Source organism: Ovis canadensis, chromosome 24, assembly GCF_042477335.2.
Source record: "Ovis canadensis isolate MfBH-ARS-UI-01 breed Bighorn chromosome 24, ARS-UI_OviCan_v2, whole genome shotgun sequence".
Taxonomy (NCBI): Eukaryota; Metazoa; Chordata; class Mammalia; order Artiodactyla; family Bovidae; genus Ovis; species Ovis canadensis.
Genome location: NC_091268.1, coordinates 25,267,509 through 25,294,663, shown reverse-complemented (window position 1 = coordinate 25,294,663; position 27,155 = coordinate 25,267,509). Strand labels below are relative to the sequence as shown.

The following is a 27,155-nucleotide window of genomic DNA, read 5'->3' as shown; positions in this document are numbered from 1 at the left end:
TGATTGTTGCACCCCATGGCCATCAGGCCTCCGGGCACGTTAATAGCCCTTCCTTCATTGGGTTGCTGCTATGTTTCTGGGTCTCCAGCCGTCTGCTGGGGTGGTTGGCTTGGTCCCGACCCGGCCTGCACAGAGCGCCCTCAAGCCAGGCTTCTCACACCTTCTTTGCTTCCAGCAAAGAGCTGCAGCTCTCCGGCCGGCATCACCTCCCCGTCCTCCTCGGCCGCTGCCCCAGCAGAGCCTCTGCCTCAGCCAAGGTAACTGTGTCCCGGCCACCCCTGAGCCCCTAACTTGTTCCAGATGCCCTGCCCGAGGCAAGTGGGGGCTGCGCAGGCCGGCCTCGCCACTGCGGAGTGTTAACACATCACATGTGTCCCCCAGCTTGCAGCAGGCCACGCTGGGCCACCCTCAGAAACCCCTGGCTCCAGGTTTTCCAAACAGGCCCGGGTTTACATTCCTGGGCCGGCCCTGCAGCCCCCAGCGGGGCCCACGAGACCCCCAGGAGCCAGGGGAGTCTTGCCCACCAGTGCCTGGCACTGCCTGCCCTCAGCCTGGCACGCTCCCAGGCACTGGATCAGATGACGCGGCCTTTGAGCTGAGCCAGCCTCCCCTCCCAGGTGCCCCATGTCCCTTTCCCACGGCCTCTGCGTGGCTTCCTGCCCTGTGTCCGCAAGTCCCGTGTTCACCTGGAACCCTGGGATATCGCTGTCTCAGGCGTCTGCTCTGAGTAGCGTCTAGAGGTGCTGGGCGTGGACAGGAGGGCCAGTGAGAGCCGCGATTCCCCTTCCCTTGGTGCTGCCATTGTTTCCTTCTATCTGCTCCTCCCCAAAGCAGGAGATCCTGGAAGGTGTGCCCAGGACCTGGCCTAGGGCCCAGCACATAGTAGGTGCTTAGTGAGAGACAGTGAGGGAAGGAATGAATGGATGACGGGACGAGTGAATGAATGAGGACACACACCAGCTGGTCGCTTCCTTATCCTACCAGCCACCCAGCTTTGTAAAAAGCACCCGCCCACCAGCCTTGGCCCAGGCTGACTTTGTTTATAGAGCACCTACTGTGTGCCAGGCTGTGTACCATCACATCACGCACAATCTCAGAGCTCTGCAGACTTCACTCACCATCATTCAGGGAGCCTCTTAGTTTTCCCCCAACCTTTGTTTTCAATAATTTCCAACCTATAGGAAAGGTACTATAGGGCAGTGACCATTTACCAGTTGGTTTCTCCCCCAGTTTTATTGAGATGTAATTGACATACAGCACTGTTAGTGTGTACAGCACATTAATCCGACTTGCATCTACTGTGAAATGACTGTAATGAGTTAGTTAAATCTGTTATCTCAGAGAGAGAGAAAAAGAAAAGGGAAAAAAAAATCTTGTGATGACAACTGTTAGGATCTCTTCGCTCTCTTTTTTTTTAAATTTTATTGGAATATGGTTGATTTACACGTTTAGTTTCTGCTGTACAGCAAAGTGAATCAGTTACACATATGCATATATTCACTCTTTTTTAGATTTTATTCCCTATAAGGTCACTACAGAGTATTGAGTAGAGTTCCCTGTGCCATGCAGAAGGGTCTCACTAGTTCCCTATTTTATCTCTGGTAGTGCATAAAAGTCTGTCCCAACCTCCCAGTTTATCCCTCCGTTCCCTTGGTAACCGTAGGTTTGTTTTTTGCATCTGTGACTGGTTCACTTGTACCATTCTTAACAACTCTCAGATATATCATCCAGCAGGGTTAACAGTAGCCATCTCACTGTGCGAACATCCCTGGTATTTATCTTATATCACCAAGTCTTAATATCTTGCCGCATCTTTCTGTTTATACTTAATATGTTATATACTTGTATATATTCACACACATATTTTTGTATTGTGAGTAATATTGAGCTGTTTCTGGAGGCGTCTCATTACTCCTAAATACTGCAGCTGGTGTTTCCCATAACAAGGGTATTTTCTTGTATAACACAGTAAAATTACCAAATTCAGGAAATTTAACATGTGACATAATATCGTTGTTGAGTATACAGCTCATCATAAAATTTCCCAGTTATGCAGTAATTCTTCTTTCTCAATAAGGCCCTTCTGAGCTGTTTTGTTTGTTTTAAATCTGGGATGCAGTTCAAAATCACCCAGGGCATTCAGTTGTCATGTCTCTTTAGTTTCTTAATATCTAGGACAGAGGTCTGCAAGCTTTTACTGTAAAAGGCCAGATAATAAATATTTTAGCCTTTATACCCAATACCCTCTCTGTTGCCATTGCTCAATTTTGCATTATAACAAAACGGCAGCCATAGACGATATGTAAATAAATGGGCTTGGCTGTGTTCCAATAAAACTTTATTTACAAAGCAGGCAGTGGGCCGAATTTGGCACAAAGACTGACCTCGATCTAGCGATTCTCTTCCTACCACCTACCTTTCTTTCCTTTAACATTTTATTATTATATTTTTCAGACACTGAAAGATTCAAACAGCTTTCTAGCAAATACTCACATACCTGTCACCTCGATTTTTTCATTCATATTTCGCTCTACTTTATCACACAGCTCTCCACCTTTTTAATGCATTTCAAAGGAAGTTCCTGATACTGATATACTTCCCCCTAAACATTTCATATCATTAACCACCTTAAAGAAGAACTCCTGTATTGAACAACAAGGATTTACTGTATAGCACAGGGAACTGTAATCAATATCTTATAATAACCTAAAATGGAAAAGGATCTGAAGCTGTGTACCTGAAACTAATACACTATTGTAAACCAACTATAGTTCAGTTTTTAAAAAGAAAGAAAGCTTTCGCGTGGACGAGTTTGCAGTGTCCAGGCACTCATTTTGCAAAAATCCTCTGTTTGAATTTGTCAGATTGACTGTGTGAGGTGTGATTCAGGTTGGACGTTTTTGACAGGGGAGTCACTAAATTAATGATGTTTCTGGAAAGCTCTTAGAAATACCAATTCTTGACCCAGTTTCTACAGGCTCTCTTTTTACAGGTCTTAGGTGGGGGCGCAGAGTCTATATTTTTAGCATGTGCCCTGAGTGATTCTGCTCTTCAACCAGCCTGGAAATTAGCACATGATTTCACATAGTTTCCACATCAACACATTAATAAAGTGTGTTTCATCATCCCAGTTTATCTGGTTAGAGAGTGACGTCCTAAGGGGTTATGGAACTAGCTAGAGGTCACTCACCTCATGCTTGGAAGAGCCAGAGCTGAGTCCCGGCCTGTTTGATGCACTGTCTGTGTGCCGTCCTCTGCTCCAGACTGCCCCCTCCCATTTACAGTGATAATTAGAATGCCTGCCTGCTGCAGGCTGGTAGCCACCTGCAAGTCAGTGTTAGAACATGAAGGGCATGGGAGATTGTTGTCCTGGCCACACCTGGTGATCTAACCTGAGCTTAGGACCCTTGTGTGTGCTAAGTTGCTTCAGTCATATCTGACTCTTTGCGACCCCATTGATTGCAGCCCACCAGGCTCTTCTGTCCATGGGATTCTCCAGGCAAGAATACTGGAGTGGGTTGCCATGCCCTCCTCCAGGGGATCTTCCCTGGACCTCACATCATCACAATGCATCTCATCCAGGGAGCTGTGGGTCTTTAAGTCTGGGGGCTTTGGGAGGCAGAGCCTACTTCCAGCACCTTCCTGAATGTTCTGTCAGAGACTTGGCTGAGGAATTCTGCCTTGCTTTCCTTCTGACCCAGCTACAATACTCTGAGGGTGGAGCCGAGGGCACATTTGTGTTGATGGTGGAGGAGCATCATTTCCACATGGGCGCCAGGCTCGCAGCTGCTAAGAACAGCCTTACCAACATCATCAAGCTGGAGCAGACCTTCCCCCAGGTGCGTGGAGGAGGCCAGCGCAGGCTTGGCTGGGGGGGGGGGGGGGCGGGGGCACGGGGGGATGTTCCCGGGGCAGCCCTTTAAGAAAAGAGGAATTGTCCTGTTTTCTGGGAGGATCCACTACAGGCAGGGCTGTGGTATGGGCAAAATTTTCTGGAATGGATTCTCAGCTGGTTTCAATGTCCCTTCTTCCCTTCCCCTGTCCCTCCCTCTCTCCCTCCCTTTCATGTTATTTACTGAGCATGTACTAGGTGCCAGGCCAGACACTGTTCCAGAAGCTGGGGATGTTGCTTAGAGCAGTCTGATGTGCCCTTCCTCTCATCGAATGTAGTCTAGTGGGGAGACTGCGCCTGCAAAGCATCAGAGTCATGGGCAGGAGACGTGTCAGGGAGATCCCCTGAAGAAGGAAATGGCAACCCACTCCACTATTCTTGCCTGAAAATCCCATGGACAGAGGAGCCTGGTGGGCTACAGTCCATGGCGTCACGCAGGAGTCAGACACAACTTGGTGACTAAGAAACCACCAAAAGTGGGGAGACTGACCAACAACATAAAGAAAATAAAATAAGAAAAATATACCAGATGATGATGCCTAGTATAGAAAAGGGCTTCCCTGTGGCTCAGATGGTAAAGACCCTGCCTGCAGTATGGGGTGATATGAGCGGGAATGACTGGGGAGCTATTTAGGAGGCCAGAAAAGGCCCCCTAAGGAGGTGACAGTGGAGTTAGCCTGAGTTAACCATTTGGAAGCTTGGTGACAGGGCCTTCCAGGCAGAGGGAACAAGATGTGCAAAGGGCCTGGGGCAGGAATGACTTTGGCATGTTTGAAGAACAGCCACTGCGCTGGAGCAGGATGGGTGAGGCAGAAAGAGCAGGCAGGAGTGGGAATCTAATCACGCAGGGTGTGTCAGGCCACAGAGAGGGGTTGGGGTTGTATCCTCTCTGAAATTGGAGGCCTTTGAGGCCCTGATCCAAAGGGTCCTTTCAGACTCCTCTGGCCGCTGTGCAGCGAGTGACCTACAGGGGGCAGCAGAGGCACCAGTGAGTCAGCCATGAGCAGAGTCTCAAGTGGATGGTGACTGCAGCCATGGAATTAAAAGGTGCTTGCTCCTTGGAAGAAAAGCTATGACCAACCTAGACAGGATATTAAAAAGCAGAGACATTACCAACGAAGGTCCGTCCAGTCAAAGCTATGCTTTTTCCAGTAGTCATGTATGGATGTGAGAGTTGGACTATAAAGAAAGCTGAGCGCCAAAGAATTGATGCTTTTGACCTGTGGTGTTGGAGAAAACTCTTGAGAGTCCCTTGGACTGCAAGGAAATCAAGCTAGTCAATCATAAAGGAAATCAGTCCTGAATATTCATTGGAAGGACTGATGCTGAAGCTGAAACTCCAGTCCTTTGGCTGCCTGATGCGAAGAGCTGACTCACTGGGAAAGACCCTCATGCTGAAGGAGAAGGGGGCAACAGAGGATGAGATGGTTGGATGGCATCACCGACTCAATGAACATGAGTTTGAGTAGACTCTGGGAGTTGGTGATGGACAGGGAAGCCTGGTGTGCTGTAGTCCATGGTGTTGCAAAGAGTCGGATGCAACTGAGTGACTGAACTGAACTGAGAGTCTCAAGAATGATGGTGTCTTGGACCGAGATGGGGGCAGTGGTGATGGGCTTTAGAGACATTTAAGAGTAAACTCCCTTCCTCCCCGTGAAAGTCTCCTCCACCATCCTCCTGTGGCACCCAACAGCTAGGAAGAATGCCCGTTGCTGAGCCTTCGCAGAGGCTGTTCCTTCTGCCTAGAATGCCCTTCCCTGTTTTGTCAGGCAGCCTCTTTCTCTGTGTTCCGTTTCCCCCTTGAATATCTTCCATGGCTTCTCTTGTCACCTTACCTTACATTTCCTAATTCTGTGACTGTCTCCCCACCAGCCTGGAGTCCCTGAAGGGCCAGGGTCAGTCTTGGTTATCTTTGTCCCCCAACCCCCAGCCCTGGGTCAGGAACATCACACCAGCTCATTAAATGTTTGAGAAATCCTTCTGCCGACCACAGCAGCCCCTCGTGGCACCACCCATGGGTCCAGCCCTGAGTTGAGCATATCACTCCCCTTGTCTCACTGAAGTCAGCACTATTATTCTTACCCCAGTTTATAGATGAGGAACCTGAGGTTCAGAGAGGTTGGGAAACTAGCCCAAGGCCACACAGCTTGGAAGTGGAGCTGAGAGGCGGCTGTCCTCTTCTCAGGGGGCATCAGTCTCTGGTTTGTCATACCCCTTCCGCCCCCTTGCTCCACTCCGTTACATTATCTACTAGCCCAGTAAACAATTAGAGCTTTGTTTCTCGTCTTTCCTTTTCTGAAAGCTTCTCTCCTTTGCTACCCTCAGCAGGAACATGGGCTGGGCTTCCCAGTGACCCAGCTCCATCTCTTTTTTTTTCCCCAGTTCCATGCCCTTCCTGGGGAGCTGGTCCTTCAGACCTCATACGAGCGAGCCCGTGGCACCCAAGTCCTGCACCACATAGTGCTGTGGGACGGGCAGGGCATGGCCCTCAAAGGGAACCTCAATGGGAGCCTCTCCATGCCCTTCCTCAAGCCCGCTGGGACCCTTGGTCTGCAGGGTGAGTCTCCCAGGTGCCACGCATCCGCCCATTCACTCAGAGCATCATCACTGAGTGCTTGCTTATCCCAGGCACTGTTCCAGGCACTGGGGGTCCACTGGGAAGCAGGATGGCCCAGGTCCCAGATCTCAGGGAGGCGGGTTGTGAGCAGGGACACATACAGAACAAGATAACATCAGAGTGTCTCCAGGAGTGAGAACGCCTATGAAAACAAGCAGGGTTTGGTTTGGGGGGAGGAGGGGTGGAGCTCCTCCAGGTGGGTGGTCTGGGAAGGCTTTTCTCAGGAGGTGACTTTCAAGCTGAGCCCTGAGTGACAAGAAGGTGAAGCTCTGGGGAGATCATCGTGGGTGGAAGAGGAGGAACAGCAGGTGCAAAGGCCCTGGGGTGGGAACAGGCTTTGTGGCTGGAGTGGACTGATGGGAGAAGCAGAGGGGCGGAGATGAGGTGGGAGAGGTTAGGGGAGCCAGGACACACAGGGTCTCAGCCTCTGACAAGGAGCTGGGGCTTTTCCTGAGTGTGATAAGACAGGAGGGCAAGGTTAGCATGTGGAAGACGTGGCGACCCCTGCATCCCCGAGGGGTTGCAAGCTGAGGCTGACAGACTGCAGGTTGGCAGGGGAGGTGAGTGTGGTCCCAGCGAGGGCACCCGTGATCCCCTGAGGCCCTCCAGGAAACAGCCCCATCCCCAAGGGCCCTGCAGACACACAGGCTGTCAATTTGTGTTTGAGGAGTCTGCGTACACAGAGCAGAAACTGACCTGCTGGCCTGCCAAGCGGGAGACGCAGTGCAGACCCTCGCCCGGGGCGGGCATGGCTTGGTGGGTGGCCCAGTGGGGTTCCCCAGGGTCAGGGTTGCCACATGTGTGCCCTGCAAAGCAGAGAAAAAGAGGATCCTCAGCACACCAAGCAGTGTTTGCTGTGCATGCCTGTGTGTGCGCGTGTGAGTATATGCATGCTCAAGGGGCCCACGGATGGGCTGAGCAGCCTGTGGACCCTGCTGTGTAGTTACTGGGTGCAGGAAGCAGCGGGTTGGGCAGGGGGAATGAGGGGTAGCGGCTCTGCATGTGGTCAGTACTCCTGGACTGGTGACCAGCTTAGAGCCACTGCCTCTGGGCACAGCTCCCCAGGGTCCATGTAGGGACAGCCCCCTTCCAGAGGGTTCAAAGGTGGTCTTTGTCTGCAGTGGAGTCTCAGGTGGACTCCTGCTCTGGGGGGTCTAGGAAGACAGAAGCAGTTGGTGGCCTCACGGGATGGAGTCAGACAGTGCCGGAGGTCAGGGCAGCTGGACTCAGGCTTCAGAGATGAAGGAAAAAAATCGAGGGCAAGGAGGTCTCAGCAATGGGCTGTGTTGTACTCCAGGGTGGAACAAGAGCACGAAGTAGCTGAGTGTGACCAGGCGGATGTGGAGCATTCAAAGTGGCCGGGGTAACCATGTGTGTGAAGGACCTGAGAGTGATATTGGAAGGCGTATCTGTCAGCTACTGCTGTGTAACAAATGACCCCAAACTCAGTGGCTTACAGTAGTAAGAATTCATCACTGCTAATGAGCCTGTGGGCAGCTATCTGGTCTTGCTCACGCATCAGGGTCAGGCCCTAACTTGGATAGGTGGTGCTGCTGATTTCGGCTGCACTTTCTCACTTGTTTGGGGGCTGGTTGGCTGTCACCTGGTCAGGGACAGTCTCTGCTGAAACATCCAGGCTCTCCTCTGTGTGGCGTCAGCATCCGGCAGGCCAGCCTGGGTTTAATCTCATGATGGCTGGGTAGGGGTCCCAGAGAGCCAGACAGAGCTGAGGCCTTAAGGCCGAAGCTGGGGTTTCGCAGTGTCAACTTCACCAAATTCTACAAGCCAGTCACGAGGCCGGCCCAGGTTCCAGGGCCAGGGCAACAAATTCCGCCTCTTGATGGAGGAGATACAAGGCCTCCTTGCAGAAGTCCTGGCGTGGGGCTCTCATGAGGAAGCTGATGGACTGTTGAGTGGCATGGGGACCAAGAGAGGGGACAGCTTCTGAGTTTTGTGCAGATTACATGCGTGTGTGGCCCCAAAGTGGCCCCTGGCCCCCTCTTGGCCTCAAGCTGATGCCCCCACCCCTCCCTGTACGCCCCTCCCTGCCCAGTGGAGCTCACCCACCTGCTGCCCCTGCCCTTGCCACGGCACTGCAGCTTCCGCCTGACCTCCGAGCATTCGACACGCCGTCACCAGGATGACCTGGTTGTGGGCTGGGACGGCAAGGACCAGGTAGGCATCAGGCTGGAAGGGGACCCAGGAAGCCCACCTTGTGGCCTGAGCGGGACACTAGGGGCCCTGCCCTGCCCGAGGAGCGTTATGGGGCCAACCGGGCTGAGCCCCGGTCCCCAAAGGACCACAGGAAGAGCACTGGCGGGGAGGAGGGAGCCTGGGTCCCAGCACCACCTGGATGATAACAGGAAGACCAGTGGCTGACACATAGCGACGGCCTCTTGTGTGCCAGGCAGCCCAGCCCCGTTTCATAGATGAAACTGAAGCTCAGAGGGGAATGGAGCTACTGAAAGGCAGGGCTGGGATTCAGACCCATGAAATGCCTCTAACCCGCAGTCCCCTCTCCATCATATGCTTGTCCCTATCTACTGCTCTCCAAGCCTCAACTTACTCCTCTGAAAAGTGGGCTGAAGCTCCCAGAGGACCTCCCCTAGTGGTGGGCCAGCAGCCCTCACTCCCTTGACCGTGATGACGGAGGTGACCTGCGCTGGGTGGTGGGGAGGGTCTCTCTGGGGGAGGCCTCTTGCTCAGCCTGTCCCCTCCCCAGGTGGCGCTGTCCTCCTCTCTGCGGTGGGAGAAGGGCAAGCTGGCCGCCCGCCTGGCCCTGGCTCACCCCTTCAGCCTCTCCTGGTGGCGGGCCGAGGCCAGTGGCCTTGCTGAGAGCAGAGGCGGCAGGCAGAGCCGGCAGGTGAGCGGGGGGCAGCCGCGGGGCCCTGGGTAGACGGCTCTTGGGGGTGGGTGAGCCGCATGGCTGAGGCCACGGGTGGGACATCTGGGACCACGTTTGGGGGAGGAGGATCTTGTTTGTTCATCAGAGACAAGGACGTCTCTGGAATCACAGTGTCCTGAAGCTTGGAACCCCAGGGGGGCCTTCATGCGTTCATTCCCTCACTGGGACTGTATTAAGCACCAAATGTGTTCCAGGACATGTTGAGGTGCAGGCATAGTCCCTGCATTGGCAAAGCTCACATTTTAGTGGGAGGAGCAGTTTGCGAGCATGTCTGGTTCATCACTGATGCGCTGGTTTGTTTAGCTGGTCACTGCAGGGGTTCACACAGGGCAGCTTGGACTCTGTATCTGACTGGGAGGCTTTGGGCAGTCTTCAGCACCTCTCTAAGCCTCAGGTTTTTGTGTTTTTTTTTTCGATGAAATGGGAGACAGTAGGCCATTGTGTGCCAGGCAAAAGAGAATGAGTGAATAAAAAATTAAGAGTTGTGATAAGCTCTATACAGAAAGTAAGGAGGGTACTAAGAGAGAGAGTCACTGGAGCCCGGTGGGGAGGGGACTTTAGATGGGGTGGTCAGAGAGGGCTTCATGGAGGAGGTGGCTTGTCAGCTGAGGACCCATGGATGAAGGGGAGCCCGGACGAGCTGGAGGAGCAGCAAGTGCAAAGGCCCTGAGGTGGGAACAGGCTGGGAGCTTCAGGAGGAGCCAGAGGCAGTTAAGACCAGCACGGAGGAAATGATGGGGTGGGGGCTGGTGAGGCAGGAGAGCTGAGGTCAGGTGAGGGGGCAGACCAACTGTCTTAGCTCGGGGCTGCCATAGCAAAACATCACAGGTTGGGTGGCTTAAACCACAGCCTAGAGGCTAGAAGTCCAAGATCAAGGGGCCAGCACAGTCAGGTTCTGGTAAGAGCCCTCTTCTTGGTCTGAAGCCTTCTCTCTGTGTCCTCACATGTCATGGAGTGAGCTCTGTGGGGTCCTTCTTACAGAGCATGGATCCCATCGTGACCCCCCTCAACCCCACCCCATCTAACCCTAATCGCCTCCCAACACCTCCTGATGTTGTCACATTGTAGCTTAGGGCTTCGACCCACAGGCCCCAGTGAGGGGCTCAGATTTCCCTGTCCTGGGAAATGTGTTGAGAATGGGGATTTTTCCATCCAGTAAACACTTCGGGTCTGCAGTCTGAGCGTGGCTCTGCGCTCTTACAGGCATGAGCCGGAAGAGAAGTCTGTCTCAACTCCCGCTTGCCACCTCCATCCCCTAGAGGGTGGGCAGGGGACCACCAGCTTCTCCACCTCCCCCCGCCCAGGCTCTGCACCTCTCCCTCCCTCTTCCCTCCCCACCCTGACACACAGATGGGGGGACCTCAGCCTCTCCTCCGCCCCACTTCTCCCGTCCTCCTGCCACTGGCCGCGTCTCCACGCAGGTGCAGCTTGCCTGGAACGGAGGGCAGCCGCTGGCCTTGCAGCTCACCTGGGCCGACAGGTCCTCGGCGCAGAGCGCCTCCTGGGATGGTTGCGTGGCTGCCTCCCTGGGGCAGGTACGCATTGCCTGCCCTCCCAACCTGGCACCGGGCTCCCCCAAACCCCGGGCCCTGTGCTGCCCCCCTGCTCCCCAGTCACATCCACCATCCTCTTCCCTGTCAGCTCCAGGACACCTGGGGCCTGGGTGCCCTCAGGGCCTGTGGGGCCTTAACGCAGACCCCAGCTGTGCTCAGCGAGTGGCTGGATCTGTCCTGGGACGGACGCCGGGTGCAGCAGAACCTGACGTACGAGGTGAGGCCTGGGGAGCTGGGGAGCCCCACTGGCTGCAGAAAGTGCCTGGCTCTGGGGCCATAGGGTCCTGGGTATAAGTGCTCATTGTGCTGGGGGGCCCCGGGCAATGCATTTCTCCACTGTGAACCTTGGTTTTCTCATCTGTGAAATGGGTACAAGTATCCTTCCCTGACTGTAATGTCATGAAAGCGCTGGGAGGTCAGGAAAGCAAGGTGCCCAGCATGAGGCAAGCACTCCCAGGGAGCAGACAGAGGAGTGGGTGAGCCCAGTGGGCTGCCGGAGAGGGGTAGGGGGAGGTGGGGAGCTCAGAGGTGTCAGGGTCAAGGTCTCACCAGTGTCACCATCTGCCCAGGGCTCCTGATGGACTGAGTGCTGCTCTGCAGAGCCTGGGGCAGGGGCTGGGCCGTGGAGAGATGAGGGCAGCTGGCCTGGAAGTGCCCTTGTCCCTTCCGAGTTTCCAAGGCCCACAGCCCCTTCGTCTCCCAACAGAGGTCCTGCCCGGAGTGTAAACGCCCTCTGTGGGGCTGCCCGGGGTTCTGATGGGGTTCCTGGCACCTCCTCTCCTCTCGTGAGGGTCTCCTTCTCTTCTGGGATGAGCCCCCATCCCAAGATGCCCTCTTCCTTCCAGAGGCGCCAGCCGTCCCTCCCGGACAGGATCCATGCAGAGGCCATGCTGGAGCACGTCCTCGGGGCCCCCTGCTCCACACAGAGCTTCCAGGGGGACGTGGAGACGGACCATGCCAACTGGCTGCGCCACTCCCTGCAGCTGGGGCTCTGCCACCTGCCCAGGGTGAGTCTGTCCCTTGGGAAGGGCCCAGGGACCCAGGGGTGAAGAGAGAGGAGGGTGCCCACCCAGGGCAGGGGTGTGAGTGAGGGAGCCGGGTCCCGTCATCACGGGTCTGCCCAGGCCTGCAGGCAGCCCTGGGCAGGGCTCTCTCCTCTTTGAGCATCTGGTGTCTCATCTGAGGGATGGGAGACACGGTTGGTTCCAGCACGTGAGGTGATGGGGAGATTTAAGGTGAGGCTCCGGGAAAGTGCTCGACACGTAAACCAAGCTGCTGTTCTCATTGTTGTTAGGGGGAGGGGGTGGGACCCCTATCCCCCAACATTCCCCTGGGTTTGTTAGCTAGTTGATTGGTCTTTTCTGCCTTCCTCCACCCACCTTTTACCCATGTTTCCAGCCAGCCAGCCAGCCACCTACCCACCCTCCAACCCATCCTCCCGTTCATCCATCCACTCCTTCATCCTCCCCGTCCTCCAGCCTCCTCCCTTCCATCCGTCCTTCCCCTTTCCCATCCCCCACACCCTCTCATCTCTCTAACAGTCCCGGGGGTCACAAACTTTTCCTCCAAAGGGCCAGGTAGTGAATATTTTACTTACTTAAACAATTTACTTCTGTTTGTGCTGGGGCTTTGGTCTTTGTTTGTGTCGCTGCATGAGGGCTTCCTCTAGGTGCAGCGAGCGGGGGCCGCTCTCGGTGCGGTGCTCGGGCTTCTCCCTGCGGGGGCTTCTGTTGCAGAGCGTTGGGCTGTAGGCACCAGGGCTTCAGCAGTTGCGGTGCCCAGGTTTAGTTTCTCTGTGGCAACTGAGATCTTCCCGGACCAGGGACTGAACCCATGTCCCCTGTGCTGGCAGGCAGATTCGTAACCACTGGGCCACCAGGGAAATCACAGTAAACATTTCAGGTCTTGCAGACCATATGGGCTCTGTTGCAGCCACTCAAGTCTGCCATTCTGCCGTGAAGGCCACCGTGGAGGACTTGTAAATGAAGGGGTATGGCCAGTCCCAATAAAAACGTATTTACAAGAACAGGCGGTGAGCCAGATTTGGCCCATGAGCCGAAGTTGCCAGCCCCTGATCTGTCCATCCATTCAGAGAGCATTTGTGGGTCTTTCTTATGCAGGCTCTGTTCTAGGTGCAGGGACAAGGACGGTGAAAGGGACAGACCAGGTGCCCGCCCTCCCGAAGCTGAGTCCCGTGGGTAGAAGATGAACAAGACAGGGGTAGTGAATGCTATGAAAGAACGAAGCAGGGAGAGGGGACGAATGCAGAATGCGGTGAGACCAGCCAGTGCAAAGCCCTGTGGCCGGAGCATGCTGATGGGTGTTTGAGGAGCACAGGGTGGCTTTTACAGAGAGAGCAAGGAGGTGAGGTTAGGAAGATAATGCACGTCCACAGGACCTGCCAAGGAGACCGGCTTCTCCTCCAGGCGCAATGGGAAGACAGAGGCTTTGAGCAGGGGGACAGTGTCTGGTTTGCATTTTCTTTTTTTAAGGTGGAATGGAGGAGGGGCTCTAGGGTGGGGCAGGAGTGGAGGCTGGGATAGGTTATTGTGAGGGGCTGCTGCCTGGACCCGGGCCTAGCAAGAGGAAGCTGTGCTCCTGTGCCTATCCCTGACCACCGACATCCCCCGTTCTTGTTCCAGGCCCTCTTGGTCTCTGGGGAGCACACCCTGGGCAGTGGTGAGCTCCTGCTACACTCCAGATGCCAGCTAGGCCTTGCCCCAGACCCAGATCACAGCCTGCACCTCAGCCTGATGCTCCGCAACCACAGCAGGCCCCGGACGCATGACTACTCCGGGGAGCTGGAGGTAAGGTGGCTGCCCGCCCCAGAGGAAGATACCCTGATGGCCATCTTTCCCTGTCTGGCCAGTGGACCACCACTGACTGGGCAGCCCTGACATCTAGTGGCCAGTATTGGAACTGCAGACAGGCACTCGGAGGGGGCCTGAGCTCTCATAGTGGGACCCCCTGAACCTGCCCACCCCCAACCCTCTGCCACCAAGACAAAACAGCTCCTCTGCTGCCCCAACACCAGCCCTTCCCATAACCAAGAGGCAATGGCTGGACTGCCTGGGTTTGAACCCCAGCCCGACCTCTTCCTAGCTAGCAATTTACCTCTGCTCTTTGTGCCCGTTCCTCACCTGTAAAGTGGGGGGTAATCACTACACCTGTCCTACCTCCCATGGGATTAATATTGTAGGGATTAAATATGTTACCATGTGTGTATTTCTTAGAACAGAGCCGGGTGCAAAGCCAGCACTAAGAATTAGCTTCTTTTATTGTATAAGTCTGTTCACTCACTCAGTCATGTCTGACTCTTTGTGACCTCATGGATTGTAGCTCACCAGGCTCCTCTGTCAATGGAATTTTCCAGACAAGAATACTGGAGTGGTTGCCATTTCCTACTCCAGGGGATCTTCCTGACCCAGGGATTAAACCTGCATCTGTTGCATCGGCAGGTGGATTCTTTACCGCTGCACCACCTGGGAAACCCCAGCTGCTATTATTATTGGCTGTTATTGGCCCAGTCTTCTCTAATCTCTCCCTTTCCTGGCAGCCCAGGGAGGTAGAAAGGGTTCAATACCTGCTCTGCCCTCATCTGGCCAAACGGTATTGGAAAGGGACCTCTCCGAGCCCCATTTCCTTACCTGTAAGTGGGGGTCAGATATATTTCATAAGGTGGTCAGTGGGGTTCTGGGCACCCCTCCTCTCCACCCACACAGCATGGGTATACAGTAGGTGCCCCATCAGTGCTGCCATATGCCTATCTCTGTGTCTCCCTGACCTTGACCTTGTGACTTTCCCTTTACTAGCCTCAGTATTCCCCTCTGTCAAATGGGGACAAATCCCACCTCCTCTGCAGAAGTGTTGGGAAAAAAAGAGACAGAGCTCGCACGGCACACACACACAAGAAGTGCTCATGCGCAGGGCATTTCCTGCCAGTGTCCAGAGCTGGACGAGGCGTTCTGTGTCTGGAGCTCACCCAGCCCCCGTTTCCGAGCCCAGGAGCTGTGATGGTTTCGAAAGCGTTTTCCTTCCTGAGGCTTGCCAAGGCTGGCTCTCACTTCTCCTTTGGCCAGCCAGGCCGCCAGCCGCCCCCACATGTGTAATCCCAGTGCCCCCAGGTTCACGTCTCCCGCAGTGGGTGGTCAGGGAGCGGCTGGTCCCTCTGCTTCCATCCCGAGCCCGTGGGTGGCTGCCTTTGACAGCTTCTCCCTTGCCCAGGCCCTCTCGCTCCATTGTGGGGTCTGTGGCATGGGGAGGGCTTTCCCAGCCTGGTTTGGTGTTCACACCAAACGGAGAAGAGGGACAAAATTCAGGGGGGCAGGCACTTACCGCAGCTGCTGGGGCCCCAGCCACTCAGTGACTAGGATGGAGCTCAGATGCAGGAGGCCTTCTACGAGGAACACCCCAGGTGTGGTCTGCAGATGCGTGACCTCCTTCCCCCACCGCCCCCGCCCCTCCCACCGCACCAGGCTCACTGCCCGAGCCTGTGAAATCTCCTAGGAATTCCTGGGCACCACTCCTCCCACCCACCCAGAAATCTGCTGGAAGGAGACTCAGGAAACGGCATGTTTTGCGAGCACCCTGAATTGGATTCCTATGGCTAACAAATTACCCACCAACTGAGTGGCTTAACACGGCAGAGATTTCTTCTTTCACAGTTCTGGAGGTTAGAAGGCTAAAATCAAGGTGTCTGTGGGGCCATGCTCCCTCTAGAAGCTCCAGGAAAGGATCCTTCCTTGTCTCTTCCAGCTGCTGGGGGCTGCCAGCAATCCAGGAGTCGCTTCATTATCCCAATCTCTGCCTCTGTCTGCACATGGCCTTCTCTTTTTTTAATGTTTATTTTTATTTATTTGGCTGTGCTGGGTCTTAGTTGCAGCATGTGGGATCTAGTTCCCTGACCAGCGATTGAACTCGGGACCCCTGGAGAAGGAAATGGCAATCCACTCCAGTATTTTTTTTTTAATATTTTATTTATTTGGCTGTACCGGGTCTTAGTTGTGGTATGAGGTCTAGTTCCCTGACCAGGAATTGAACCTGGGACCCTGCACTGAAAGCATGGAGTCTTAGCCACTGGACCACCAGGGAAGTCTCCACCTGGCCTTCTTGTAAGGACACCAGTCATTGGATTAAGGTGTCCTTATATGACTTCATCACAAATGTATTTCATCTGCAAAGGACAGACATGCAAGTAACCCCACGTTCACAGGTACCAGGGGTAGAGTTCCATCAGGTCTTTTTGAGGAACACAATTCAACCCATAACACACCTCCTGCACACATTCACACAAATACACACACACACACACACGAATTCTGATTCCTGATAAATTTTGAGAACCACTGTTCTACATCTGATCTTACAGATTTTGAAACTGGGGTAACACACTTACTCTGGGCTGCACTGCTTGGGAGATGCAGTATTTGGACCAGAATACAGAGGAGCTGGGTTCAGGCCTGAGGGGGCTTGCCTCCCCCACAACTGCATCTCAGTCAGCCTGCTGCCTCCCTTCCCCCTGGGTCTCCCTCAGGGTTCCTTCCCTTTAGGCCGCTGAGGGTTTTCCTGACTCTGCCCCACCCTGGGTAGGGAAGATCCCCTGGAGAAGGAAAAGGCAGCCCACTCCAGTATTCTTGCCTGGGCAGTCCCGTGGATGGAGGAGCCTGGAGGGCTGCATACAGTCTATGGGGTCGCGAGAGTCAGACGCGGCTGAGCACACACATTCAGTACTGTTTTATTGGTCTGTCATGAGTTGTTCCAGCCAGTCGTTCCACTGGCCGTCCATGGGGTTGCTAAGAGTGGGACGCAACTTGGTGATTGAACAGCCACCCGTCTTGTGTCCCCTCCCCTCTAGGCTGGTGGCTACAGGGGCTGGGACGAACTGCTCAGTGGCCCAGCCTTTATGCCAGGTGCCACCCACCATGTCTCCTTGACCTTGCAGAGACATTTGTAGTGGTTGTCCTGCAGACACGGAAAACCTCGCCAGGCGGGGGACACACCCAGGTGCTGGGGATGTTAAAATGCCAGGGCCCAGCCCCTCCCCCAGTCAGTTAGGTCAGAATCTCTGGGGTGAGGCCTGAGCATCAGGAATTCTTAAGCCATCTGGATGCTGTGTCCGTGCGCAGTTAAGTCCCTGGATGTGGATTTTAATAAGCATTTATGCAGTCGGTAGGGATTCTGAGCCCTGTGTTTCCCTGGTGGCTCAGACGATAAAGAATCTGCCTGCAATGTGGGAGACCCAGGTTCGATCCCCTGGAGAAGGGCATGGCAACCCACTCCACTATCCTTGGCTGGAGAATTCCATGGACAGAGGAGCCTGGCGGAGTACAGTCCATGGGGTCGCAAGAGTCAGACATGACTGAGCGAGTGCGCATGAGCATGAGCTGAGGCCTGTGGCAGGGTTGTGGGGTGAGGGGGACCCGGCGCTTGCTCCTGAAGGTATGGCGTGGGGTGAGCATTGCCTTTCCCCTGGAAGGTTCAACCTGTCTCCCCAGCCACCTCTCCCCAGGTCTGGGGCAGCAGAGGGCAGGGGCCAGGCCCCAATCAGGCCTCTGCCCCCTCCCCCAGCTCCGTGGCCCCAGAGCTCAGTGGCTTGGCCTGCTGGGCCGCGTCTCCACCTCGGCTTCTCGAAGCCTGCTCCATCTGGAGGGAAGCGTGGACGACGGGGATGAGAAAGTAAGGCTGTCGGTGTCTCGGGCCCTGAACTGCCTCCAGGCCTCAGTGGCCCATGAGGAAGGTGAGTGGAGGCTCTGGGTGTGGCTCAGTGGGGCTCAGCTTGGCCCAGGAGAAGTCAGAGATTGGGGTGCTGCGAGCTCAAAAGTCAAAGGCAACCCTGGTAGGCCTTCATGGCCGCCCCCCCAGCCAGGAGGAGAGGAGCTCTCCGTGGCCGCCTGGATTGACTGTGATGCCAGCAGAGGCTGGCGGAAGGTCTGGATCAGAGGTGGGTGTGGGGATGGGGAAGAAACCAGGCTTTGGGGGTGGGGTGGGGGGGTCCGAAGGTTGACGTAGGCAGCTCAGTTTGAGGCCCTCAAGTCCCAGGGCCATTGAGCCTCTGCCTGTGGGCAGTGGGGAGCTATAGGAGGCTGTGGAGTGCCAGAGGAGTGGGCAGCTGGGAGGCGGATGGATGAGTCCTGGGCTCAGCGGCAGGTCCCTTCCTGGCCCCAGGGAGCCAAGAGGAGAGCGTGCTGCTGCGGGCCTGCACCCACAGGCGGGCGGCAGAGGTGGAGGCCCTGTTCTGGGACCGAGGGCAGCCTGTCCAGCCGCTGGTTCGCTTAACCCTGGAGGCTGCCAACCAGAGCCTCCGCTTGGCCGCACACGGCTGCCAGGGGACCCTGCTGGGCCACGTGGAGGTAAGATGGCTGGGGGCGGGGGAGGGGTGGCCCTTCCTACCACCCCCACCCAAGCCCCACCCTGAGGCCACAGGCCCAGGCCCCCCGAGTCCAGTGGAGCCAAGGAAAGCAGAGGCAGACAGCCCGTAGCGTGGCATGCGGGTCTGCAGCCCTGCTGCTGGCATCGAGAGCTTTCTGCCTGCTGCATTCCCGGGGCGCCAGCCTGTCCCTCTGTGTCTGCAGTCCAGGCTGGCTGCTCTCGGGTCCCAGGCGCAAGCCGGGCTGGAGGAGAGGATCCACAGCTTGGACGCCTACGTGAGATGGTTCCAGCGCCTGGTAGGTAGAATGTACTTGGGGTGTCACTAGAGAAGGGAGGGAGTGTGGGGCTGAGCGGGGTTGCTGCTCTGCTCTGTCTGGGGCCCCCTCTGAGGACACAAGGCGTGCAGGTGGCCCCAGACCCTCACGCTGATCCGGCCTCTGTTTTCCCTGCCCAGGTGCAGCCAGCGGGCGCCCTGGATGGCATGGCTGGCCCGCTTCTGCGGCTGTGCCAGGCAGGGCTGGGGGCCGTGCGGGACGGTGGCCGGGCGGTGGCCGCGCTGTGGGGCCTGAGCCCCGCTGGGCGGGCATTCACCCTCCATGTGCCGCTCTCCCTGGAGAGGCTACGGGCGGGGCTGGAGCAGCTGCGGAAGGAGCTAGAACGTGAGTGCAGGGGTAAAGGGGTGTGACCGTGCCCCGATTGATCCACGCCTGACCCCAGGGCCCCTGACCCAGGCCCCTCACACTTGGCCCGGGGCACTGGTTCAAGCAGGAAGGCCACCGGATTTCCAGCGGGCCTGCACCCCAACTTCCTTTAGAGTCCTCTGCCTTATTTCTCATGGACCTACACTCTTCAGACTTGGGGAGCAGTGTGCATTTTTTAAAGAATGAGTCTACTGATTTATTGCTGTTTTTGGCTGGGCCAGGTCTTTGTTGCGGGGCAGGCTTTCCTCTAGTTGCAGCGAGCGGGGCAGAGGGGCTACTCTCTAGCTGTGGCGCACAGGCTTCTCGTGGCGGAGCGCGGGCTCTAGCTGAGGGGTCTTCAGTGGTTGCGGCACATGGACTCAGTACTCACGGCTCCCGGGCTCAATAGTTGCAGTGCACGGCATTGGGATCTTCCCTGACTGAGGGCCAAACCCACGTCTCCTGCACCGCAGGCAGATTCTTAACCACTGAGCCGCTGGGGAAGCCAGCCGCGTCCGTTCTTGTAGGTCTCCGAGCTCACATCCCTCGTGCTCACCACCTTATTTCTTCTGGGACCTCTGCCCAAGTTTCTTCAGCCTCTGCCTGAATTCTTTAGGGCGTACAGCTTTATTTCTGCGAAGCCCACTGCTGTAGATTCCAGGGCCTGTTTCTGGCTCTGCAATAAGCCCCAGGGAGGCCACACCGGTTGTGACGGCTGCTGTCCCTAGCGCCCTCCTGGCGACACCGGGACCCTCCAGCCTCTCCCAGGGTCCGGGAGCACCAGGGCTGACAGCTGGCCCAGTGGGGGACCCCAGGACCCTGCCCAGCACCAGGGTGGCCATCCTGAGACTGGCCGGTGCTTGGGCCAGACTGGCCGTTCAGTGTCCTCTCACCCCTGCTTGTGTGTCTAGTCAGAATCCCAGGGCCACCCTGGCCTCGATGACTCACTAGGACTCGGCTCTCAGCTTGGAGTTGCACCTGCAGCCGAAGGGCCAAGAAACAGAGCCAGGCTGCGGAGGGACAGGTGTAGAGGAGGCTCCAGGGAGACCCCCCCCACAACGAGCTCCCAGACTCATCCCCCAGTGGGGGCGCACAGAATGCCCTCAGCACCCCCAGCTTCAGATTGTGACAACACGTGCCAGACATAGCTGCCAAGGGAGCTCACTGGAGGCTCCGCACCCAGGCTCCTCATTGTGGGGTGGTCAGGTGGGAGCCCCTGCCTGGCACAGACCGATGTCCCAGACTCACAGAAGGAAAGGGGGTGTTCAGCGTGTTGTCTGTGCACCCCAGGCCCAGGAAGGCCCTCTCACTAGGTCTGGGAATGGTAGGACTCCCCCAGAATCCAGCCAGGGGCTGCCCTGTGAACGGGCCTTGCAGACGGGCAGTCTGGGCCTGCTGGGTGGACGTCCAGAGTCTCTAGTGCTGCCACCTCATTCTAGGTTGCAGGCTCTATTTCCTTCCTGGGGGCCCGGGTCATCTGGGAGAGGCGGGCTGGTTTCCCTGCGTGGGCCTGGGAGGCAGCCAGCAGCGTTGCACCTGCCGCCAGGCCGGGGAGGCCTCAGGGGGGTGGTGGCTGCCTTTGCAGGGCCCCTGGCCACGCTGAAGGACGCCTACCTGGAGGTGACGGTGCAGCCCCTGGATGGTGTGTGGCGGGAGTGGGCAGAGGAGGCCCTGCGGCAGCTGCAGGCCTGGGTGTCTGGGACGCCAGGCACCTGGGGGTCCGGGCCCCTCGGGGCAGCGCTGGAGGCCACAGGGGGCGCCCTGGAGCTGGTGAGGCGGGGCACAGGGGCGGGAGGCGGCCTCTCAGGTGGGGATGGCCCTGACTGCTCTTGTGGCCCCCACCCCATCCAGGCCGCCCACCGGATGCTGTCTTGGGCCGACGCTGCGCTCTCACGGGCACTGAGGCGGCTCTGCAGACCCCTGTTGCACCTGTACAGCTTCTCGGCCAGGTGACTCCTCCCCTCCAAGGCCCTGCCCCAAGCCAGGCACACCTTCTACCTCATCCGCTCCCCTTCCAGAGGCATTTTCATCCCCATTTTACAGATCAGAAAACTGAGGTCTGGTCTTCATTCTGCAGATATTTTACAAGCGCTCTCTCTGAGCAGGTGGGGTTTTAGACGCTGCAGATGCAGTGGTGAGTGGGACAGGTTCTGGCCTTCCCCCTGGCTGCCTGGGGAAACAGTGACCAGGTTATCTGCCCCTCGGGGGTGGCAAGCCTTCCTGTAAATGGCCTGAGAAGTGATGTGTACAGGTTTTGTAGCTAGCTGGCCCCTCATGTAGCCTTGGTCTTTTGTTTCTGTTAAGAATTCTTTGAACATATCAAAACCATTCTTAGCTTGTAGGCTGTCCAAAAATAGGACACAGGCTGGATTTGGCTACAGACCGTAGTCTACCCACCTTTGAGGTAGTGTGTGTGCCAAGTCACCTTAGTCAGGTACGACTCTGTGACCTCATGGACTGTGACCCACCAGGCTCCCCAGTCCACGGAATTTTCCAGACAAGAATACTGGAGTGGGTCGCCATTCCCTTCTCCAGGGGATCTTCCTGACCCAGCGATCAAACCCATGTCTCTTACATCTCCTGCATTGGCAGGCAGGTTCTTTACCATTCGTGCCACCTGAGAAACCCCTGAGTTAGTACGTTATCTAAATGCTACAGGGGAAAAAAAGGACATGGGGGCGTTTTTTAAACATTAATCTTTAAATGAATTGATTAGTTTGGCCATATGGCGCAGCATGCAGGATCTGAGTTCCCGAACCAGTGACTAAACCCACGCCCCTGCAGTGGAAGCACAGAGTCTTAACCGCTGGACTGCAAGGGAAGACGCCGATGGGGGCATTTTAAAGAGTGAGGCCATGGTTGGCTTCAGTGGGAAGGCAGCATTTGAGCCTTGAAGGGCGAGGAAGTGAGCTGGGTGGAGTCATGGGAAGAGAGTTCCAGGAGGAGGGCAAAGCCTGTGCAAAGGCCTGGGGGAGCAAATGCACCTGCTGCTGGAGGAATATGAAGGAAGCCAAGGGGAGCTGGAGTGGAGGGGAGCAGTTAGGGAGATAACGGGCCTCTGGAATGCACAGGAGGTTTTGAGCTGAGGACATGCTCTGCCTTTCATTTAATAAGATCCCTCTGGCCCCCATGTAGAGAATAAAGACTAGGGGCAGGAAGTGGGGGACAGAAGTGGGCAGCCCAGTTTAGAATGGTCCAGGCAAGATGGGAGGGTGGCTGCACTGGGCAGTGGAAGCCATGGAGGAGTGTGAGGCAGACTCTGAACAAGCCTGTAGGACTGGCCGACAGATTGGATGTAGGTGGTGAAAGAGAAGAGGCAGGGATGACTCCAAGGGTTTTGGCTTTGATATTGAAAGGGTGGAGGGTTCATCTGTGGAGTAAGGGGGGTGACTAGGGTACAGGGATCAGCTTAGAGCTTTTCTAGTTGCCTATGGCTGCTGTAGCAAGTTACCACAAGTTCAGTGGCTTAATGCAACACAGATGCATTATCGTGTGGTTCCAGGGGTCAGAATTTCAAAATGAATTTCAGGTTCTTTCCTTCTCTTTTCCAGCTTCTACCGGCCACCTTTCCTTGGCTCGTGGCCCCTCCTCCATCTTTAAAGCCAGCAGTGTAGCAGCTTCTCCCCTCTGACCTTTGTCCTTATATCTTTCCTCTGATCCTCCTTCCTCTTCCAAGGTCCGCTGTGATTCCAGTGAGCACATGTTTAACCCGTCTCAGGATCTTTAGTGTGGCCGCACCTACATAGTCCCTTTGGCCACCTAAGATGATGTAGCCTTTCAGCGGCTTGGGCGTCTTTGGGGCAGTTGTTCGGCCTGCTGTGCTGAAAGTGGGTGGCGTGGGGCTCCTTTCTGGCCTGTTGAATTTGAGTTGCCCTCCAGACACCCCACTGAGGCAAGCTGTCTTTCTGAGGCCTGGGCCATCAGGCACTTTGGGAAGGGTCAGGAGGCCTTCATGCTGGGGTCTCCCAGCTCCTCTGTGCTCCCTCCAGGGACCGCTCAGTGGTGGTAACGCTGCCAATGCTGCCGGCAGGGGACGAGCCCCTGGATGTGGCCCGCGTGACCAGCCACCTGGTGGAAGAACTGCTGCTGCGGCCACTCCGAGCACTGTATGGGACCAGCGTGCTGGCCGAGTACCACCGGCTCAAACATGGCCTGCTGGGGGCCCCCTCTGGGTGTAAGTCCTGCGCTCCTCCTCTCTGAGAGCCCCTCTGCCCTTTGGGATGCAGCGGCCTGACCTGGCAGGGACAGATGGACAGTGGGACCATCCCCTGCTACTACAGGGACACCCTAGCATCACAGTGCTGGGCCCATCTGCTCCCAGGCTGAGTGCCGAGGCTACTGGGCTTCCCAGGGTCACACAGGACTAAGGCTGGGCTTCAGATCCAAGGCATTTGTCCAGAAAGTCACAGCCTGAGCCTGAAGCCCAGCACGGAAGCATGGTGAGTGACTGAGGACCAGGCCAGCTCCCTCTGGGGGGGACTATGCAGGAAAAGCATAAAACAGACCTCCAGTTGCAGCCAGAAGGCCACTAATCGAGTCCAGACTGTCAGTCAAGACTTCGAGCCAGAGGCAGGGCCAGGAGGAGTCACAGCTCTGGGGGCTGGGACCATCTGGGAGTTTGCATTCTCTCCTCCGAGTGTGTGCTGGCGACCCATCCCACCTCTCTGCCACCCGGAGGGGGAACGTGGCTCACTTGGGAGGTAACGGGTGTATGCCTTTGGCACCCGGGAGGGTCTCAAGTCGGTGGGCAGGGCTTGGCAAGGAGTGGTGGGTAGCCTAGGGGGTCTTGTGATCACACAGGTGAGGACAGGTGGGAATGCGGGCAGGTGGGAGCCACCGGAGTCAGGGATACTTGTCTGGCAGGCAGTGGGGCAACCGGAAACAGCATGGTCCCCAGGTTCCACATGTGTGACCTGGGGTCGGCTTATGACCTTTGGCTCTGACACCTGACAGAGGGACCCTCCTTGTGAGGCTACCATGGGCTGGGCTGGGTGTGTGTTCAACAGACGGGGCTTCTCTTATCTGCTCCCTACCCAAGCCTCTGCTCCTCTTCTGGCCGGGTAGGTCAGAACCGCCCTGTCTCAAGCCCCCTTCTGCTCACTGTGAAGATGGCAGGGCCTGGCCCAAGTGGCACCTCCCTCCTGTGGGATGGAGCCTTTGTACTTTTTCTTAAAATAGTGAACGTGTCTCTTTGCTGTAGCTTCAGTGAGGTTATAGTCCACCTGCTACCCAGGTCTTTTTTGAACTGTGGGTACAATTCAACAAATTCTGACCTTCTGTCAACGGTGACAAGAAATGAGAGACAGATGGAAAAATGCCATTTGCATTCATCTTTATAAATAAAATGACATGGTCAGTTCAGTTTGGAGGCAAAGGTGTGGTTCAGTTCAGTTTAGTCACTCAGTCGTGTCCAACTCTTTGCGACCCCATGAACTGCAGCACGCCAGGCCTCCCTGTCCATCACCAACTCCCGGAGTTCACCCAAACCCATGTCCACTGAGTTGGTGATGCCATCCAACAATCTCACCCTCTGTCGTCCCCTTCTCCTCCTGTCTTCAGTCTTTCCCAGCATCCGGGTCTTTTCAAATGAGTCAGTTCTTCGCAGCAGGTGGCCAAAGTATTGGAGCTTCAGCTTCAACATCAGTCCTTCCAATGAATACCCAGGACTGATCTCCTTTAGGATGGACTGGTTGGATCTCCTTGCAGTCCAAGGGACTCTCAAGAGTCTTCTCCAACACCACACTTAAAAAACATCAATTCTTCGGCGCTCAGCTTTCTTTATAGTCCAACTCTCACATCCATACATGACCACTGGAAAAACCATAGCCTTGACTAGACGGACCTTTGTTGGCAAAGTAATGTCTCTGCTTCTTAATATGCTAGGACTGAAGCGACTTAGCAGCAGCAGCAACTAGGCTGGTCAAAACTTTCCTTCCAAGGAGTAAGCGTCTTTTAATTTCATAGCTGCAGTCACCATCTGCAGTGATTTTGGAGCCCAGAAAAATAAAGTCAGCCACTTTCCCCATCTATTTGCCATGAAGTGATGGGACCGGATGCCATGATCTTTGTTTTCTGAATGTTGAGCTTTAAGCCAACTTTTTCACTCTCCTCTTTCACTTTCATCAAGAGGCTCTTTAGTTCTTCTTCACTTTCTGCCATAAGGGTGGTGTCATCTGCACATCTGAGGTTACTGATATTTCTCCCAGCAAGGAACCTGGTGTAAATCCTTTTGTTGTTTTCTGAAGTAAGGATGTCACTGATTTACAATATTGTGTTAATTTCTGCTGTACAGCAAAGTGACTCAGTTATACATATGCTTTTTAAAAATATTCCTTTTCATTTATGGTTATTGATATGGAATATAGCTCCCTATGCTATCCATACACGCGTTGTTGATCTATCCTACATGGAATAGTTTGCGTCTGCTGATCCCAACCCCAGTCCTTCCCCACCCCTCCCCTTCCCGCTTGGCCACAGTGAGTCAGTTCTGTGGATAAGCTCCTTTGCGTCATGTTTTGGATTCCTCATGCTAGTGGCATATGGCATTTGTCTCTGACTATTTTATATTGGAGTATAGTTGAGTAACAGTGTGTTTGTTTTAGGTGGATAGCAAAGTGATTCAGTTACACATGTGCACGCATCTTGTTGTGTAGTCTCAAAGTCATGTCCAACTCTTGCAATCCCATAGAATGCAGCCCGCCGGGCTGCTCTGTCCATGGGGTTTCCCAAGCAAGAATACTGGAGTGGGTTGCCATTTCCTTTTCCAGAAGCTCCTCCTGACCCGGAGATCAACCCTGCATCTCCTGCACTGGCAGGTGGATTCTTTATCGGGAAGCCCATACATATATCTTACTCGTTTTCAAATTCTTTTCCCATTTAGGTTGTTACATAATATTGAGCAGAGCTCACCGTGCTATATAGCAGGTCCTTGTTGTAGGTCATCCGTTTTAAATATAGTGGTATGTATTGGGTTGGCCAAAAAGTTCACTCTGTAACATCTTACAGAAAAACCCAAAAGATCCTTTTGGCCAACCCAGTACATGTCAGTCCCAAACTCTCGTAACTGTCCCTCCCTCTACCCGTCCCCTCCGGTGTCTGTAAGTTCATTCTCTAAGTCTGTGAATCTGTTGCTCTTTTGTAAATAAGTTCATTTGTATCACTTTTTTTTTTAAGATTCTCACATAAGATATGTCTGTCTTTCTCTGTCTGACTTCACTCAGTATGACCGTCTCTGGGCCCATCCATGTTGCTGCACATGGCATGATTTCATTCTTTCTAATGGCTGCTATTCCACTGTATACACACACCCCATCTTCTTTATTTGTTCATCTGTTGATGGATGTTTGTTTCCATGTCTTGGCTCTTGTGAACGGTGCTGCTATGAACACAGGGCTGCATGTATCTTTTTGGATTAGAGTTCTGTCTGGATATATGCCCAGGAGTGGGATCGCTGGATCATGTGGTAATTCTATTTTTACTTTTCTGAGGAACCTCCATACTTGTTTTCCATAGTGGCTGCATCAACTTATATCCCCACCAACAGTGCAGGAGGGTTGCCTTTTCTCCATATCCTCTCCAGCATTTGCGGTAATTTTTCATGATAGCCATTCCGACCGGTGTGAGATGGCATTTCATTGTAGTTTTGACTTGCATTTCTTGAATTATTAATGATGTTGAGCATCTTTTCATGTGCCTGTTGGCTATTTCTTCTTTAGTGACATGTTTATTTAGGTCTTCTGCACATTTTTCTATTGGGTTTGGGTTTTTTTTATATATTGAGCTGTATGAACTGTTTTATATTTTAGAAATTAAGCCCTGGTTGGTCACATCGGTTTGCAAACATTTCCTCCCATTCCATATGTTGTCTTTTCATTTCATTCATGATTTCCTTGGCGTGTAAAAGCTTGTAAGTTTGATCAGGTCCCATTTGTTTCTGCATATTTCTATCGCCTTAGGAGGCTGCAGGTCGTCCATTTAAAGTGTCCGATTCAGTGGCCGCCGTGCATCCATCAACAAGGTCAACTATAGAACCTTCCTCACCCCCAAAAGACACCCTGCATCCCTTAGCTGTCTGTCCCCATCCCCAGTCCACTTTCCGTCTGTGGATCTGCCTGTTACAAACTGTATGAACAGAATCATG

General features: G+C 54.9%; 1 protein-coding gene across 1 annotated transcript in view; it reads left to right on the top strand.

The window, feature by feature from the left end:
* LOC138429745 (uncharacterized) overlaps positions 1–27,155 on the top strand; it is a 170,747-nt gene that overhangs the window by 126,861 nt on the left and 16,731 nt on the right. The window contains exons 48-63 of the mRNA XM_069571470.1: positions 176–257; positions 3,702–3,839; positions 6,275–6,449; positions 8,563–8,684; positions 9,232–9,372; positions 10,836–10,949; positions 11,056–11,184; positions 11,813–11,974; positions 13,610–13,774; positions 17,535–17,703; positions 18,132–18,316; positions 18,539–18,631; positions 18,790–18,994; positions 20,601–20,785; positions 20,867–20,964; positions 23,005–23,189. Coding sequence (XP_069427571.1) covers positions 176–257; positions 3,702–3,839; positions 6,275–6,449; positions 8,563–8,684; positions 9,232–9,372; positions 10,836–10,949; positions 11,056–11,184; positions 11,813–11,974; positions 13,610–13,774; positions 17,535–17,703; positions 18,132–18,316; positions 18,539–18,631; positions 18,790–18,994; positions 20,601–20,785; positions 20,867–20,964; positions 23,005–23,189 — 2,348 coding nt within the window. The remainder of the gene's footprint in view (positions 1–175; positions 258–3,701; positions 3,840–6,274; positions 6,450–8,562; positions 8,685–9,231; positions 9,373–10,835; positions 10,950–11,055; positions 11,185–11,812; positions 11,975–13,609; positions 13,775–17,534; positions 17,704–18,131; positions 18,317–18,538; positions 18,632–18,789; positions 18,995–20,600; positions 20,786–20,866; positions 20,965–23,004; positions 23,190–27,155) is intronic.